The 18,716-nt window shown below is 49.9% G+C and overlaps 1 protein-coding gene across 2 annotated transcripts in view; it reads left to right on the top strand.

Annotated features, from left to right (window-relative positions):
* The window catches only part of Ptprn2 (protein tyrosine phosphatase receptor type N2), a 695,487-nt gene that overhangs the window by 53,711 nt on the left and 623,060 nt on the right, over window positions 1-18,716 (top strand). For both annotated transcript variants that reach the window (XM_055607544.1, XM_055607543.1), the window contains exon 2: window positions 18,033-18,083. In XM_055607544.1, the coding sequence (XP_055463519.1) occupies window positions 18,033-18,083 (51 nt within the window). The remainder of the gene's footprint in view (window positions 1-18,032; window positions 18,084-18,716) is intronic.

Here is an 18,716-nt window from a genome sequence, read left to right as displayed (position 1 = left end):
AGTTTTAGAGAAACAGACACAAGTGGCTTAAACAACACAGATTTATTTGATTATTCTGCAAGTCAGGGATCTAACATGAGAAGAAAACACAGGAAATAATTAACCTTACTACAGCAAAACAAAAAGCAACCAAGAACACAACCTTATGAACACAGCCAACATCAAAATCAAAGGATCTAACAGCCACTGGTCATTAATCTCTCTCAACATCAATGGAGACTTGAGTCTTAACCTCTTTAGCCTCTGCGGAAAGTTTTGGTCAAGCTTGATCATCACTTTCTTACCTGCTTTGCTAGGCATCCGGGTGGCCACACTCAGCCTTTGTCACGGAGTGCCCTTGTTTTTTGTCCTTCTTTCCTTTTGGCACATGTTTCTACTCCTACTTGTAGCAGGTACATGGCAGGCCAGGCCGCTGGGCCCTACAGAGCCAGGCTGCCATCTGAGCTGTAGCACAAATTCTCATTGCAGAAAAGTGTATGCTGATTGTGGACACATGGATGAGCTGTTCACAAATTTTATGCCAGAAACTCTCCCTCAGTGTAATTTCTAAGAGGGGTGAACCCCAAGGCACTGCCACCTTACTTCTGCTTTCTGACTCCTTCCTGCCAAGAGGTGGGGATAAATTATGGAAGCTGATTTTAAGTTACCATGTGCCCAAGTTCCTTCTCTCACCTGAAGCAATCCCTACTGTCTCTTTCAGCCGGCTGATATGTCCAGCTCTAGCTATGGTGTGCACACTCATCAAGAACTAGAATGACCCCTTGCCTGACTTCATGGACATGGCTTTCTAAGATGAAATCGTTGGATGTTCAGTCACCTGCAGAGGGAGTTCTCAGGTTGCGGAGGAAGTGTGGTTCTGGAGCCATGCTTTTTCAGGCTCCTGAGAAATGAGTGGCATATATCAGGACCAACAGGAAGGAAGTCATGCCAGCCACAGCACGTTGGGAGAAGCCCAGATGTGAATAGAGGGTGAGCCTGAGGGACTGGGTGAAAGCCTGTTTGGGGCTGAATCTGAGGTATTGTCTGGGAGGATGGCTTGGAAGGTGTTCATGCTTACAAACCACAGAGCCCTTTCGTTTCTTGTAAAGATTCTTCTGGCCACTGAACAGAACAGATGGGGAAGGAGAAGGGCTGGGGGTAGCAAGACCAGGTGAGAGAGGACAGTGGCTCAGGATAGTGGAGAGAACAGGACTAGGTTAAGAGAAGTTCAGAAGAACGAACTGTCACACTTGGGTGCCATGTGGAGGAAGTTAGTTAGGGGCCACAGTTTGGGGTGCTCTACATATGTATGACCTGCTGTTGGTCCACTGACTTCTGCTCCGCTCCCTCCAAACTTCAGAGGGCTGATCAGCCTTGTGCATGTGCACTCCTAAATGAAGCAGGTGAACCTGCTGGGCAGCACTCACAACCATGGGGGCATGGTTTGGGGACAGCCATCCTCCTCACTGCCCTGGTAGCCTTTATAAGGCTTTAGCACCAGCAGATTGTGGCTGCCTCACAATTAGAATGTAAAGGTGTGTGTGGATCCAGAGATATCCCCTGGCTGTGAGAGGTGCTGTGATGGAGTAGGAAGAGGCCAGACTGAGTTTTTCTGGAACCGTTTTCCAGCAGTTGTATGGGATATGCAGCAAACTCTGTGAACATCATGCTTCTTTGTCCACCAGTAGGATCACTAGATTCAGAGGCCAGCAGTGTTTTGGGAAAGCTGGTCACGTAGGCACGTACCTGGTATGTGCCAACACCCTAGACTGCTCAAAGGAAAGCAGTTTTTCAGCACAAGCCTGTGTTGAGGCATCCCAGGCCACTCTCACCAGTTAGAGGGATGTTTATGCCATGTAGAGGACTGCTTCCTAAGCAAGTTTCCTAATGACAACCAACAAGCTGCCTTGCAGCCAGCTGTTCAAGGTGACACTGGTTGAGCCTTGCCAAGGTAAGTATACCAAAGAGCTAACATGATAGATGGCAATCTAAAAGTTCAAAGCCATTTTAATGGACTAGAGTGATGGGACAACCTCAAGAAGACAGAAGGCTGTAAGTGAGGCCGTCTAGGTTTACAAAGACTGCTCAAGCGCAAGGTGACAGAGACATAGAAATAAGGTGAAACAAGCAAAGTATTGACCACCCAAATGCCTTGGCTCAAATGTGTCAAAGGTGAGGTGGTATGGACCTGAGCTATACCACTGTTGAGTGTGTCTGCAGGGTGCCTTGTCCGGCTGAAGCTGAGTGAGGGCTTGTGCTATCCGTACTGTCCCGGTCACATCTGGGAACATTGGCTAATGCATGGACAGGGTATTGAAGACAATGGGGTGGAATGGTGCTCATCCAGGGAAGAGAATGACCTAACTTTACATGTGTGGACACTGTTGTGGAAAGAGATGACATCATCTGTTCTGTTCCAGAGAACAGAACTTGGCCCCAAAGTCAAGTTGATCACCCTGCCTCACAGTTAAAAAATTAAAGTAAAAGCTGGCCACGCAGGTAAGGTGTGATATGTGAGACGAGCAGTGGTGAATAATTGGAGACATCAGTGTTACAGTAGTATGCAGATGAGGGCCAGGATGAGAAGCTCCGGCAGAGACTGGGAGTAGCTGGAGATCAAGAAGAACCAGGGCTGGCTGAGTTCTAGAGAACATGGCATATAGACACCACATGTGAAACGAGCTGTGAAACGAGTTGGCCTCCCATGGGAGGCTCTGGGAGAAAGGGTGAGCAGCTGATTAGGGGACGGAGACATGGGGCTGAAACTGAAGTTTTCTAGTGCGTGATGCTGTGATTTAAAATTAAGACAGCTGGGCTGGAGAGATGTCTCAGAGGTCTTCAAAGGCCCTGAGTTCAAATTCTGGCGCCACATGGTGCCCTCTTCTGGCCTGCAGGCAGGACACTGTATAGATAATAAATAAATAAGTCTTAAAAAAATTTAAGACAGTCCACTCCCCCGTCTCCTCCTCTTTATCCCTTTATCCCTCTCTCCTTCTTAGCCCAGGCTGGCCGCTAGCTTCATACATAGCTAAGGATGACCTGAGCATCTGGTACTTGTGGTACAATGATGACAAGCATGGGTCACTGTGCCTGCAGTGCTGTGATTGAACTCAGAATTCGGGACATTCAAGCCACGCACTCTAGCACCTGACCTATATACTCAGCCCAATGGGTTCCTTTTCCTAAAAGATAACTTTCTTCCCCTTAGTCATCAGAGACTTCCAAGTGATGCCCCTTAGGAGAAAGCATGTTCAAATGGGTGTCGAACCAAATGCCAGGGACTGTTCAGTCAGTCAGGGGGGTGTCTTCTTGGAGAAGCCAAGTGTGAATATTGCATTTGGGAGGTGGTTTTCTGTTACTTCTTTCTTTTAAACCAAACAGATGGGACAGATCCATCTTCTGTTCTCTTTTCATAAATATTTTCCAAATCATTTTATTAGCTTCCAAATAAGGGAGAGGCAGGACCAAGTAAACAAGGCTTCACCCTGTTGGATGGTGTGCTTGCAAAGTTGTTCAGTCCTGCTGTGCAGTGTTCGCCTGTGACTCGGTGTCTAGATTAATCTAAAACGTGTTCCTTCCGGTGTTTCTATCACTGGCCTATCCCTCTGTGGATCACTCTAGGCTTCTCCTGTATATATGAAAACACCTACATGGCCCCCAAACAAGAATCCTGTTTTCTGCCATTCAGTGACATCCACCTGCTTAATTTTCAATTCCAGTATGCAATAGAAATGTCGGCATGCTTGGTTGGTACTTTTCCGGAAGCACCTTAACAGCCAGAGTACAGGGCTTATGTGCAGTTCCGCTTAGCTCTAGTGTAAGAGTATCTACCCATTCCCATAGTCATCTGGGTAACCAGCACCTGTTCACCCGTTGAACACGTCAGTGGGGCGTTCCACACATCTGGAACACACAGTGTTTGCACGGACGTGGCGCTCTCTGCTGCCTTTTTGTTGTTAAATTCACACATGTTAAGATTTCCTTTGGTATTGTAGGGCTCAGTGGGTTTGAAAAATCCGTACTGCCAGTGACCATGGAAATTACAGACATATGCAAGGCAATCTCTTTGCCCCAGAGTCCTCTGTGTTCAACATTTCACACCCGAGCTCTTTCTGCCTCTCCCTGAGCCTGGAGCCACCACTCATCCTTTTAACATCTCTATAATTTTGCTTTTTCTACAGTTTTCCAACTGACATTTTTTTCCCCCACTTACAGTGTGCATCTAGCATGGCTTTTGTCCCCAGGGCTGTGACAACTACTCCTTTGCCCCGCTGGCCATGCTCCCTGCCCTTATGGACACAAGATGCTTACCTGGAACCACAGGGCTCCAGTGGCCTCTGGCTGGCTACCGTGGTTCTCCAAGACATGGAGCTATGCTGTTGGGGTTGCCAGGCATACAGTCTTGTTTTTATTCAGGAAGGTATACATTACATCTGCTGAGGTTTGCCAGCAAGAAGCTGGTTAGCTGGTGACTCACCTACATGAGCCACATGGGTTAGGAGAATCAGACAGAGCTGTGGATTTTACCTTAACTGCCACGTATACTGATGTGCTAAGCAACTTCCCATTTCACCGGCAATGGCTGTCTAACCCGAATTAGTATCATATGTGAGCCTGCTTGCTTCCGCAGGCCTGGAGGGTGATGTAGGAAAGGGCGGTTCTCCTCAGGAGCCCATGCTGGCCACACTGACTGCCCAAAAGGCTCCTGAGGTGAAAGGGAGGAAAGGGGATAGGGGGTGCTATTAGCCCAGCGCAGGGTCAAGGGTGTGTGTCCCGCTGGCTCTTGGTCCTAAGAAATGCTTCCCTTTCTGACTGAGGACAATACATTCCAAGTTGCAAGTGCATTAACGTATCTTTATTAGCTGAGAGGGAGTTTTGTAAAGTGCATCTTCTGCTGGCAGAGGAACCTGGTGGTGGAGGAATCTCACGGCCAAATACTTGCTTCTCATTAGGACCACTGTCTGCTTTTGGGAAGACATTGCATGTCTGATCAGTCTCTGGTGAGACTTACTCATCCTGTCACTTCGTCCATTGCTTGTACTATGATCTGGCGTGCTAAGCCTTATCCCCTCCGTTCTCCTTCTCTCTGCCCCGCATTTCATCTTAGGACATGACTGTGTTTCCTCCAGCAAAGAGGAGTTTTACCATTTCTGAGTATGGTGAGAATGTGGGTTGGGATTGGGGAGAGCCAAAAGGCAACGTTGGGAGGTGGAGCTGGAGAGACAGCGCCTGCCTCAGGACAGATACTGGGCCAGGTGAAGCTGGAGAGAGAGCCTCAGGACAAACACTGGGCCTACCCGAGGCACATGAGGCGTTTATGGGCAATAATTTGAGAAGAAATTATTCCCTTCTTCATTTGCTTGTTCAGATGCTATCCATGGAGCATGGGGCCCATGCTGAGAAGGGGAAATGTAACTTCCAAAGAGCACCTAGGACATCTGAACAACTGTGTCTCCGAGGCAGGCCGGAATACTGAGAGAATATTGGTTGTTCCCTCAGAGGGACACCCCACCACCACCAATCATAGCATGAACCATAGGGAGCTTTGGGAGTGTGATCAAGAATCTGGAAACAAAAGCCCTCAACACCTCTACCAGGCCATTCTCACCATTTACGATGTACAAATGCCACCTCTTCCCCCTGAGGACTGTTTTCTGTCTTTTTCTTGCACGGTGAATGTCCTCATACAGTCATTGTGTCATGTTTTTATCCTCTTAAAGAAAATTTCCTCCAGCTGTTGGGGTTGTAGCTCAGTGCTGGAGTACTTGCCTATCATGAAGAAGGTCCTGGGTTCAATCTGAAAAGAGAGAAAGAAACTTATCTTTAAAACGCAGTTGGGAGATGGGGTGTAGCTCAGTGGCAGAGTACTTGCTTAGTATGCTCAAAGCCCTGAGGTTGGTTCTTAGCCCTGCATACACTAGGCATGATGGTGCACACTTATGGTCCCAGCACTGGGTAGCTAGAGGCAGGAGGATCTGAGGTTCAAGGTCATCCTCAGCTATACCGTGAACTCAATGCATTCCAGGCTGCACAAGATCCTGTCTTAAAAAACTGCTTTCCTGACACACCTGGTATGTACTCACTTATAAGTGGATATTAAACATATAATATAGGATAATCATTCTAAAATCCGTACACCTAATGAAGCTAATAAAGAAGGAGGACCCTGGGTAAGAGTCTCAATCCTTATTCAGAAAGGCAAGTGGGATAGACATTGGAAGAGGGAGAAAACAAGGAACAGGACAGGAGCCTATCACAGAGGGACTCTGAAAGGCTCTACCCTGCAGGGTATCAAAGCAGAGGCTGAGACTCAGAGCCAAACTTTAGGCAGAGTGCAGGGAATCTTATGAAACAAGGGGGAGATGGAAAGACCTGGAGGGGACAGGAGTTCCACAAGGAGAGCAACAGAACTAAAAAATCTGGGCCCAGGGGTCTTTTCTGAGACTGATACTTCAAACAAGGACCATTCATGGAGATAACCCAGAGCTCCTGCACAGATGTAGCCCATGGCAGCTCAGTGTCCAAGAGGGAACCCTAGCAATGGGAACAGGGACTGTCTCAGACATGAACTCAGGGGCTAGCTCTTTGATCACCTCCCCTTGAAGGGGGAGCAGCCTTACCAGACCACAGAGGAAGACATTGCAGCCAGACCTCATGAGACCTGATAGGCTAGGGTCAGATGGAAGGGGAGAAGGACCTCCCCTATCAGTGGACTGGGGAGGGGCATGGGTGGAGAAGAGGGAGGGCAAGTGGGATTGGAAGGGGTGAGGGAGGGGGCTACAACTGGGATACAAAGTGGATAAACTGTAATTAATGTAAAAATAAATAAATTTTTAAAAGGAAAAAAAAGGGCTTTCCTCTTTCCTTAGACCATGACGCAGAGGACTTGTTCAAAGCCTGAGAGGCCCTTGGGTAAATGTATTCTTGCTATGGCTGCTGTTGACCATGCTCCCATTGCTTATAGCATTTTGGCACAGAAGAAAGAATAGGGCCTCTGGTCTTCCTTCCTGTGCAAACATGCTAGCATCTCTCCATGACTCACCCGCAGCTCTTCACTGTATGGTTCAGAGGCTGTGCTCTGTGGACTACCCTGCCTGAGGTAGTTTGAATGTTCTACCTGTTCTTTTAGTGGGTCGTCCTGAGAATCCAACAAGACAGAGGGGAATGAAGTAATGAAGTCTAGGAAGGAGGGAGAAGTTTGAGATTTGTGCTCTGCACTTTCGTGATATTCTGTTCCTGCTTTCTGTCAGGATTTTAAATTCTGGCCCTGTGCTACAGTGCTTAATCTTTCTGCTCGGATTTCTAGGAAGAGGAAATGGGACCAGATAACAAGCCCAGGTTGGTCTGAAGTGGTTCATAGGCATTCGTGTCATGCCTGCTGACTGAGGGGCAGCTTACCGTGGCAGCACCCTGTGCCAGGAGCTTCCTGTGGAGGCTGCCATGATGCTTTTACTTCTTGTTCGCCCCTCAGCCTGTTCCTTCTTTAGAATCGTTACTCACCAGCTCTGGCATCCTATACCATCTCTGTGGAGACACTGCTGATCCTCTCCCAGGTCCCTCTGGCCCATGCCTGCATGCCTGATGTCACCTCCTGTATCCCACTTACCTTGGCAGTCACAGAGCATGCTGGCTACTCTTCAGCATCATTAGAGTGCTTGTCAGCCTCCATCTCCAGCACCCTGCTTCCCTCCACATTCTTGACAGTGTTTTGGTCAATTAAGGTCACACCAAGGCCAGGTCCTTGACTCTTTCTTCCTCGTCCTTCAATCAAACTCAGAGACTCCATCCCCCTTAGTCCTGCATCCTAGTCATCAGATAAATGTACCTGATGTCTTAGTTTACGGTTTCTTATTGCTGTGACCAAACACCATGACAGAAAAGCAAGTTGAGGAGAAAAGGGTTTATTCAGTGTACACTTTCACATTGCTGTTTATCACCAAAGGAAGTCAGGACAGGAACTCAAGCATGGCAGGAACCTGGAGGTAGGAGCTGATGCAGAAGACATGGAGGGTGCTGCTTACTGGCTTGCTCCTCATGGCTTCCTTAGCCTGCTTCCTTATAGAACCCAGGACCACCAGCCCAGGGTTGGCACTACCCACCGTGAGCTGGGCCCTCCCTCACTGATCACTAATTGAGAAAATGCCTTACAGCTGGATCTCATAGAGGCCTTTCCTCAACTGAAGCTCCTTTCTCCCTGATGACTCTAGCTTGTGCCAAGTTGACACAAAGCCAGCCAGTACACCTGGCTTAGAAAGTTGTGGAAATGCCAGTTTTACCTGTGCAGTTCTCCTGAAGCCTTCTGCGGTGATGTCTCTTCCTGCCGGTGGCAGTGGGGCAACCCCACGGTTGGCTTGGCCCAAGCTGAATGCCTTTGCCACGCAGACTTTTCTTCATATCACACCTGTCCCAACTGGAGCTGGCCCTCCCATCTCCTTGCCTTTCTCCCAGTCCGCTGTTGGGGCCTCAGGAACTTGCTGGTTGGTAGTCCCCAGCTGACAGGGCTGAGGGTTCTATGGTATGCCTTTCTGTTGATGGGATGATTAAGTGGGGAACAGCCCCAGACATAAACCTACCACCTAGCTGGGCATGGCGGCACTTGCTTTTAATCCCAGCACTCAGGAGGCAGAGGCAGGTGCATCTCTGTGAGCTTGAGGCCAGCCTGGTCTACAAAGTGAGTCCAGAACAGCCAAGGCTACACAGAGAAACTCTGTCTCAAAGGGCAAAAGAGGCAGGAATATATACCATCTAAACGAGTGTTTTAGTTTAGGATTTTTTCTTTTAACTGGTGTTATCTTCAGAAGACCACAGATAGTCCTGCGTCTCTTAGGTGCCCACTGTGCAGATGTCATACCATTAGAGACAGAACAGATGAGAACTGGTCTTAAGAGAGAAGTCTACACACACATAGATGGCAAAGTGTGAGTAAGTCCTGGTGGCTCTGAGTGTGACATTAAGATACACCAAGAGGCGCTAAAATACAGCCTCTGTGGGAGCTTCATTCTGCCAGTAGTGCCCTGTGGACTCATTCAGCTCAATCTTTTATTTGTTTGTTTGTTTATTCATTCATTTCTAATAATGATTCAGACTCATGGCTAGAGATCTAAGGGGGAGAGAGAAATGGAGTGTGGGACAGCAGCTCCATAGGCTTCTAAGTTTACGGGATGTTTTGACTTATGCTTTTCCCTGGCATCCCCAGCAACTGTATAAGGAGAGAAGGGAGGGACATTCTGGCCTTAACAAACCCAGAAGCTGAGAAGTCAAGGCTTACTCAGACTATTGGCAATAGAGCAGTTCGGTGTACCATTCTATAGTCTTGTTAAGGTATCATGGGATTGTTTTTGTGAAAGTTCATTTGGAGGGGCAGAGTCAGAGCTACCCCAGCCACTCACAGTGAAGATGGCTGATGACAGCATGATTTAACGCAGTTTCTAACGGAAACTGATCAAGTACATGGTTTTCATGTGAAAAAAGTCGTGTTTAGGAAGACATTAACATCCATTGCCCCCAATCCCAGACCCAGAACTCATCTTCTGGAAAAGCAGCACCTGCAGTGGAGTGGGGCAAATAACGGGGCAGCAGGGGAGCCACAGATGCAGGATCTGACTGTGATGGAGCGAGGCGGCAGCAGAGGGCAGGAGCATTTGTGTTTTTCTGGCATAGGTGAGAACCTGCAGTGAGGTGCCACCTCTTTTCTTTTTCCATGTTCTGGCGTTTCTGCCCTTGGTGGCTAGCAGATGTCTTCAATCTTGAAGGGGAAAATGGGGTGTCTTCGCCACTGTTCTACTGCTGTGAAAGACACCTTGACCAATGCAACTCCTATAAAAGAAAACATTTAATGGAGGCTTGCTTACAGTTTCAGAGGTTTAGTTCATTATCATCATGGAGGGGATCATGATGACACACACACACACACACACACACACACACACACACACACACACACGGTGCTGGAGCAGTTACCTGAGGGCTACATTCTAATCCACAGGCTGAGAGAGAGAGAGATGGTGAGCTTGTGACTTTGAAACCTCACTTCCTCCAATAAGGCCACACATTATAATCCTTCTAATCCTTTCGAATGGTGCCACCATTCTCTGGTGACTAAGCATTTGAATATATGAGCCAATAGAAGCTATTCAAACCACAGCAATAGGGTGAGGGCTAGTCACCACTAGGAAAAGAGGCTAGCCCCGTGTTGTAGCCCTGGATGAAACATGTGCCTAGTGCAGAGCTCAGTGGGCTCTGACCCAGCGGCAAAGAGGCACATGTAGGCAGAGGTGCTCAGCAGACCCCTGCAGGCCCAGCAAGGTGTTGATGTGCCAGCAGAAGTAGCCTTCAGGTCCAAGGCAATCACTCATTGCTTTGCTTTGGTTAATTTATTTTTTAAACTTCATTTTATGTGTATGGGTATTTTGCCTGCATGCATGTACCAGTGTCTGGTGCCACAGAGCCCAGAAGAGGGCACCAGGTCACTTGGAACTGGAGTCACAGACAGTTGTGAGCTGCCACACAGGGACTGGAAATTGAACCTGGGTCCTCTGGAAGAGCAGCCAGTGCTGTTGACTGTTGCACCATCTCTATAGTTTTATTTTGTTTTTCTTTGAGACAGAGTCTTGTTAATGCTTTACATTAACCTGGAAATCAGTTTGTAGCCTAGCCTGGCCTCCAGTCATTCTCCTGAGCTGGTGTTAGAGGTGTACTGTGAGAAGTCAGGGTCTTCACCATCTTGGAATCCAAAGAGCAGGTGATCCTGGTGTTCAGCTCCTTGGCCCCTTCCTGGCACATGATGACCCTGTTGATCAACCTGGGAATTCAAAGCTCTGATCCTGGCCAGCACCCTCAGCTCGAATTCAGTCACCTCTGAGAAGAATGGCACACGTTTCTTCTGCTTCAGAAGCCTAGGTCTCTAAGCTGCATACCTGTCCACTTGGGTCCTTGCTGGGGCCCCTTCCATCCAGAGCTGGCTGGGTAGACAAGAAAGTCAGACCCATCAGTGTACCAGCTTTGCTGCCCCTGCCTCTTGGCTTCTCCTCAAATGGCCAATCTTCCTTTCCCCAGTCCAGAGCCCCAAGAATGACTTCATACCCCTCAAAATGAAAGTTATCACTTACTCTCCTTTCAAAGAATCCTAGGGTTCTAGCTGTTTGGAGGCTAGCCTCCTGCTGACCTGGCAGGGAGCTTTGAGGCAGGGAATGATAGGCACCATTCTTGAGCTCTATCATGACATATCTTGCTGTGCTCAGTGGCAGGCAGGCTTAGGGAACATCCCTTGAATGTACAAGGGGAAGTTGCCAGGCCCTTTAGCCAATAGGAAGTGGGGAGATGTAGGGTATGTGAGGATGGAGAACTTTGTGGATACTCATGCCACCTGCTGTCTGTGGTAATGGAATTTCCTCCCACGTGCAGGGATGGGCAAGGCTCTCCCAGCGGCTGCCTAGTGTACAGAGAATGGTATAGAGCAAGTACTGTTTCCACTTGTCTCTCAGCCCTGCCAGGCCACCAGTGATGGCCACGCATGGCCAAGGAGCTGTCAGGCTAATGCTAGGTGCAGCCTCCTCCTCTCTCTCTTGAAATTGCAGTCACAGATTTTGTCTGCATCCTGGGTGGAAAGAGCTGATACCCTGATACAGGCACGAAGAGGTCTGAGCTCAATGAGGCAAGGGTAGCTGGGCTTTAATCTCACGCTTTCCAGGATCTAACACAGGAACAGGGGTTTGTAGTGCAGACTCACATGCACCTCTGTCCCTGCCCGGGGCCCTGCCTGACTTAACACATCCTTTTTTTTTTTTTTTTTGTTCTGATAGGAACATTTGTAGAAGGATGTCTGGGTCTGAGGAGTCTGAGGACTCTGTTATCTTCATAGCCAGCTGATGCTGAGACAAGGAGCAGGCCCATCTAGGCAGCAATCTCTGCTCAAGGCTTGGCTGTAGCACTGTCCTCAGCTCCTGTGTGTATCTGGATGGTACTCATTCATAGCTGAGAAGCAGAGGGTGAGGGGGCCCACAGAACATGTAGAGCTGGTGTGTGGACCTCAGGCACTCCCCTCCTGGTTCAGAATGAGGCGAGGTGATCCTAAAAGAATAACCCCCAAATCTTACTTCTATGTCTGTGAAGCTGCTGGCATTGAGGTTACTTAGTACCACCCCTAAAGCCATCAGCGTTTCTACTAGGAAGGGAGGGGGTGGCCTCGATGGGCATCAAGAATGGCTGCTGGCTCTGTTGGTGTTGGCAGGGCTTGAGCACAGCTGCTGCTGCTGCTGTTGTTATTTTACATCTTTAGAGTGACACAGAACGGTCCCACCAGATAGCCTCCTGTGAAGGGTGGCAGTGCGCAGAAATGTACAGTGTAGCCTCTCATGGCAGAGCTCACTGGGGCCACCAGAGCCACTGGAGCAGGGGCTGGTAAGGCTTCTAGAAGGTGCAGGGCATGGGGGGAGAAAGGAGACTTGCATTGTTTTACCTGCATTCCGTCTGTCAGGTTGTGAGGTCTGCTTCTTGCGAAAGGCTGACCAGTATTGTCACATATGACCCAGGAATGATAGTACCTCCCTTCCCTTCACCTGCACAGGAGGAGCATAGAACTTCCTAACAGACCTAGTCCAGACACAGTATTAGAAGTGATGCTAGCTGGTCAAGGGAGGTCCTCCTCTTCCTCTTCCTCCTCCTCCTCCTCCTTACCTTCCTCCTCTTCCTCTTCCTTCTTCATGAGATTTCATGTAACCTAGTCTGGCCTCAAACTCACTAGATAGCCAAGGATGACCATGAATTTGTGAACCTCCTTCTGTCAACTCTCAAGTTCTCACATTAGAGACATAGTGCCACTAACCTGCCTGTTGTTCTGTGGTACTGGGAGTTAACCTGGGGCTTCACTAGGCAAGCACTCTACCAACTGAACTATTCCTCAGCCTGAAGTGCCCCTAATGGGTCTCTGGCTGAAGCCCTGGAGTCTCAGAACTAAGCCTCAGGAAATAGCATTCATTAACAGATGCCATGATGCTGAGTCAGGCTGCCCAAGTTTCTTTATGTTGGTTCATGCCATTAAATGCAGGCCTCTATCAGATGGATTCTCCAGGCTTCCGTGAATGTTTAACACACAATTTAGAATGTCTAGTGTGTCCCTGTGTGTCTTAGTTACTTTTGTATTGCTTTAATAAAACACCACAAAAAAACCAAAACAAAACAAAACACCACAACATAGATAACTTAGAAGGTGTTTACAATTTCAGAGGGTTAGAGTCCATGGAACAAAAGCATGGTGTCAGGAACAGCTGAGGGTCATAAGTCGATCCATAATTAGAAGGCAGGGGGGTGGGGCTGGAGGCTTTTGAAACCTCAAAGTCCACCCCCAGTGACACACCTTCTACAACAAGGCCACACCTCCTAATCCTTCTCAAACAGTTCTACCAGAACATCCGCAGTCCAGCAACAGCAGACACAGCAGCAGGACAAACCAGCAGCAGCAGGGGGAGCAGCCGCCACCACAGACCTTCTTGGGGCTCTCCATTTTATACCCCCTTCAGAGTCCCTAGAATTCAACTGTCTGCAGCTGGCAAAGATCACGCCCCTGCTAGTGCACGAGGCAAATCATAATCACCTGCTGAGAAGCAGCCTCTTATTGCACACCTGGGAATAAAACAAAAACATTCACGTAACAGAACAACGTTTTTAAAGAAACCAGCTCACTGCAGACACCTATCTTGGGGCCCTTGAGTCAAAGCCAATAGGCTCTACAGTCTGGGTGGATTTTCCATCCTCTCTTTGTGTTTCTTCAGAGTCAGCTTTGGGTTAGTGCTTCACTAACAGCGTTGAGCAGCGGTGCAGCTCAGTGGCTGAGAGGCAGGCTTAACCTCACTCACCGTGCCTGGCAGCCGATGGACTCCAGAGCTGCCACAGTCTGCTGTCCATGCTGCTCCTGCCAGGTAAGGGGCAGCTCAAAGAGGACCAAGCTGCAGAGAGGAGGGTAGAGGCACTGCCACAGAGAGCTCCGAAGAGGAAACATTGGAGGAAACGATGTGGGAGAATGCTTTGTTATGTGTGGATTGCTACCATGGGAAAACAGTAATACACTCATTATTAACTCATGCTCCATGAGCCACACACCAGATGGGGTTTGCTAAGTTTTATCTGGCTACAATACTAAATGATCTCAAAGAATTATCAGATCCCAGTTATGAGAATTTGGTAATCATAGCTGGGATTCTAAGAATGCCCAGCTGCTCTGCAGGAGACTCAGAGCATCCATTCTGCTCATGTGACGTGCCCGAGGGGGAAAATGTTTTATTATTTTGGTGAGAGAATTCAGTTTTACACTGATATATTCTAATTCTTGCAAGTAAAAGAAAAACTATCACGTCCTTATTGATTGCACTTTTGCATGAGTCTCAGAGCCTTTGCCAAAACAGTGAGGAGGAAGGTAGTTACTCTGGCTCCCTCTCCTGGAGGGATCCCTGCATCTGGGGTCATGTCTCTCCACTGATGTCATGGGCCTAGAACTGGGAAGAAGCTGGGCAGGTGTGTGCTGCAGTGGTGAGTGCTTCTCAGGTGGGCATGGGTGGGGCCACGTGGGCCAGGGCCACTTAGGTAGTAAGGGCCAGGTAGTTAGGTCAGCCGGGAGGTCGTGACCTCTTACTTGCTGTTTCACAAGGACAGGACAGGAGAGCTGTTCTGGTCTGAGTATTTGCAGAAGGACTAGATCAGTTTTCCTTCCGAAAACAGCAGCAGCAAAAGATCTGAGAGGATGGCTGGGGACAGACTTGTATTCTGAGGAAACGGAGGATGTTAAAATTAATGCTAGAAAGACCAGCAACATGCATGAGTACACACGGGGTTAGTGCACATGCATGCACATACGCAGTGTGTGCACGTGCTTGTGCATGCGCTATGCACATAGGTATGAGAGTGTATGTAAGATGTGTGCGCATACATGTGTGAGTTCCTGCACACATGTGTGCATGCAGATATAAGTGTGTATGTACGTGAATGTACATGGTTATTTAAATGTCCATGTGTGTCCAGGCATGCACACATCACTCATTTACGTGTATGTGTGTACACACATATGTGAATGTCCATGTGGCTGCATACCCATAGGTACTCACGTCTACCTAAACACAGGAACTCATGTAAGTGTGTGCATGGGACCACCTGTGCATGCTTTCAGCGTGTGCCACCGTGTGGGAGCCTAGGGGACATAAAGTGGGAAGAATTCCCTGAGCTCCACACCTGGCTCTGGGGTGTTCAGCCAAAGGAGCCATCTGAGAATTTCTGGAATGTGTTTCATGGGAGAGTAGACAATGCGTTAGTACTGAGGAAAGGCAGGTGTTTTGTTTAGTTGTTTTGTTTTGTTTCAGCACTGGAGATAGGATCCAGGGCTTTACCACTGAGCATGAGCTCTGCCCTCAGCCCTGGGAACTGGAGTTTTAAACTCGGGGTACGGCAGTTTGAAGATGGCTCTCGAGGGTGTTCTCTGTGGAGCAGCTGCTGCCTCAGGCTGACGGTTGCTCTAGGTGTAGATTGTGAGCTGCCGACTGGTGGGCTGCGCTAACCTGCAGGCCTGCCCCGGCCACGTGTGCCTGGCCACGGCTGGGCGGAGCACAGTGAATGAACTAAGTGTCCCAGTTAAATTTGCGGCCTGAGCCACACACCCCACACCTCTGGGAACGTGTCACTTGAACTCTCGCTGCCTGGTTCCCTTCCCGGAGGTCTTTCTGAGGCGTGGGCTCATCAGGCCCCTGGATGATTCAGGCTGGGCGACAGTAGGGCCAGGCTGCCTTGCTGTAGCCAGACTTACAGCGACACGTGGTACACATTCTGCTCTATCTGTTCTGTCTGCTGTGAGTAAGGCAGAAACAGGACACCACGGAGAGTCGTCCTTCCTATGTGTTTTCTAGAGCGTGCCACATCATGTGACAAACACAGCCCCTGACAGCTGTGCGCCTTTAGCTGTGCCTGTGACCCTGTCATCCTTCGGGCACTTGATGAGGACTGTGAGGTGCTAAGCAGAGCTGCATACTCATTGCCATGCAGTGGGGGCTGGGGCCGAGTGGCGGCACCCCACGCCTCAGCCTGTCTTCCAGCCCAAGCTGCTCTGTCACCTCTGTGCCCTGGGAAGAGAGGCAGCTGGGAGTGTCCTGTGGCTTCTTTCTTCTGGACTGCAGTGAGAGAAATATTGGCAGTCAGATGGGAACAGCCCCGAAGCAGACAGACACGGCCTTAATTTTACAGCTCACAATGCGGCCACCAGAGAGGCCACATGCCCAGCACCCCAGGTCACTGCATTTGGGAGCCCGCTTGCCGCCGAGGCCTACAGCTTCCAGTTCTCACCTGCTGTGCCCCGTGGCCCTAAAAGTCTGTGGTCCCAGCTCCCCTTCCGTTGAACGCTCTCCACCTAGTGCTCACAGATGAAGGAGTGACCCTGGGTAGAGGAGGGGCAGTGACGAGAGGAGGCGGGGTTGCTTCAGGGGGAAATGGTTGATATTGATCCGCTAAAAATGCGCTTAAGAAATGCAATACCGCTTTACATGAGATTATCATTTTGAGAGATGGGCTCTCTTAGGGTAGAGACTGCTGTGATTGGCTTGTTAGTCTCAAGTGTAATTTGCACAGGGCTGGCTGACTGTGTGGACTCAGCTCACCTGACACTGTGCCCTCAGCGTTCTCTTAGGACAGTCGGGCACCTAAGCAAAGGACCCTGCCAGCAGTGGCTCTCTTCCGGTGTGTCAATAGGGTGGTCATAAGGATGAGAAGAGGCCACTGGCTCATGTGAGTGTGGGGCTGTGTGGCCTTTGTGCTGACTAATGCCGTCACACAGTCTGCGCAGCCGGGTTTGGCGCTCACCCCGTGGTTGCTCAATGCCGTTGGTTGCTGCAGCTGTAAGGATCAGTGCCAGCGCTTGTGTGAAGGAGTTAAGGGTTCAACTCCTTTGTAATTAAAGGTTTTCTCTCAGTGTGTCAGCTGCCTTGCACTCACTCGCTCAGGCACAAGGGCGGCTGTGGAAGAATGGGCAGAAGGTCCAAAGGCCCCAAGAACCTCATCCCCGAGGGTGGTGCACTCTTTAGTGGATAACCATTGAAGCTCGTGGCAGGGCCGAGCAGGCCCCGTGTGCCGTCACATGGACAGAGCTCACTGGCCTGGCCTCTGTGGAGAATACCATGGGGACTTTAGAGTGGCTCTTTGTTGACCAATTAAGTTTGACCATCTCTGGAAGGCATTAGGCTTTGTTGTTGAAAGACATGTATGTTCAGAGCACTCCTAGCTTCCGGGGGATCGAAATACGTCAGTGGGGCAGGTGTGAATACAGCATTGTGCCTCTAAGGGGGGTGTCATCTGAGTATAGAGTCCTCTCATGCCCCCCCCCCCCGCCCAGCCTCTCCATCCCTTCTCTGTGTGGCTATGGATTGCATATGGCTGCCCTGCTCCCTGTTGGGAGACTCAGCGTCCTATTTCAAGAGAGGCCAAACACCTCTGTGTTTAGAGGAGAGTCCCTTCTGCATGCCTCCATCCTTCTGCCGCTCTTCATGTCCTCTGTTTCTCGTTGCCTGCCTGTGCTTTCCTCCTCCGTCCTTGGCCACGGTGGGTACCGACAGCACAGAGGCCTCCCGGAGCACATAACTGAGTCTCCATAGAGTCGTGGCAGGGAAGGGCAGATTCGGGAGTCCCTCCCTGTGTGCAAAGCTGTGTTAGGCCCAGAGGTCTGGCCCATTTCTGACGTTGTGTACACTTCTGCCCCATGGTGCTGCTACCTGTGAGCTCAGCCTCAGGCTCCTGGAACTTCCCTGGGTGGACAGCCCAGCAACGCTGTGTGTGAGGCTAGGGACCCACGTACGAATAGATGACCACGCCCAGGACATGGGCTCTCTCTGATGTGACCTTGAAGGCGCAGGACAGGCCACAAATCCTCCTGATAGGTTGGCCAGATCATACAAGAGTCTCTTACAGTTGCTTCAGGATGACCTGGCACCACCATGAAGAAGCACAGGGAAGGAGCCTGCATGGGGGTCGCAAGCCTCAGGGGCCACCGACTGTCACTGACCCCTTCTCTTCTCTTTCTCATCCAGGTTGCTTATTTGAGGATGGCCTGTGTGGACCAGCAGAGGCCTGCGTGAACGGTGAGTGTGGATTCTACGTGGGGTGCTGCTGAGGCTCTGGACTTGTCCCTTCTGCTGTGGCTTAGAGGGTGGCTTCCATACCTAGGTGGCTCTGTGTTCTGAAAGGGGCTGCAGGGCTGTTTGTTGGATGCCATGGATGGAGAGAGAGTGCCCTTATGCACAGATGTGTGTCTGAGTGCCAGTCAGCCTCAGTGCCTGTATGCAGGGCTGTTTTCTAGAAGCTTTGCATAGGAGGCAGGAGCATTGCTGATGGTGGACTCTGGTGGTGAGCAAGAGAGGATGGGCGTGAGTCGAGTGTGCGGGCTTTCCTCAGCGCTGGCCTTCGTTGCCCCGCACACTCAGCCTGCGCTTGATGCCTGTGCGTTTTCTGTGTTCCTGTGTTGAGGCTGATCTCACAGGAAACCCGTCCTAGAGCCAGCTCCTCCAGGGGTTGGTGAGTGGCTGTCAACAGGGAGGGAGCTGCCTAGGACTTCTCAAAGGAAGAAACCCTCTGTGTCTGTTTTCTGGGTGTCAAGCTCTGAGCAGTTTGCTGTTTGAACTGGAGGAGGGGTGGAGACAGTGCTGGGAGGTCACAGTTGTGTGTTTCAGAGCGAGGCCAGATGCATAGGGGCCTCTGGGAACCCACGGCACACT

Source organism: Psammomys obesus, unplaced genomic scaffold (assembly GCF_907164565.1).
Source record: "Psammomys obesus unplaced genomic scaffold, mPsaObe1.curated_primary_1811, whole genome shotgun sequence".
In the NCBI taxonomy this organism is placed as follows: Eukaryota; Metazoa; Chordata; class Mammalia; order Rodentia; family Muridae; genus Psammomys; species Psammomys obesus.
Note: the sequence above shows the minus strand (reverse complement) of the source record. Positions and strands in the feature narration are given on the sequence as shown.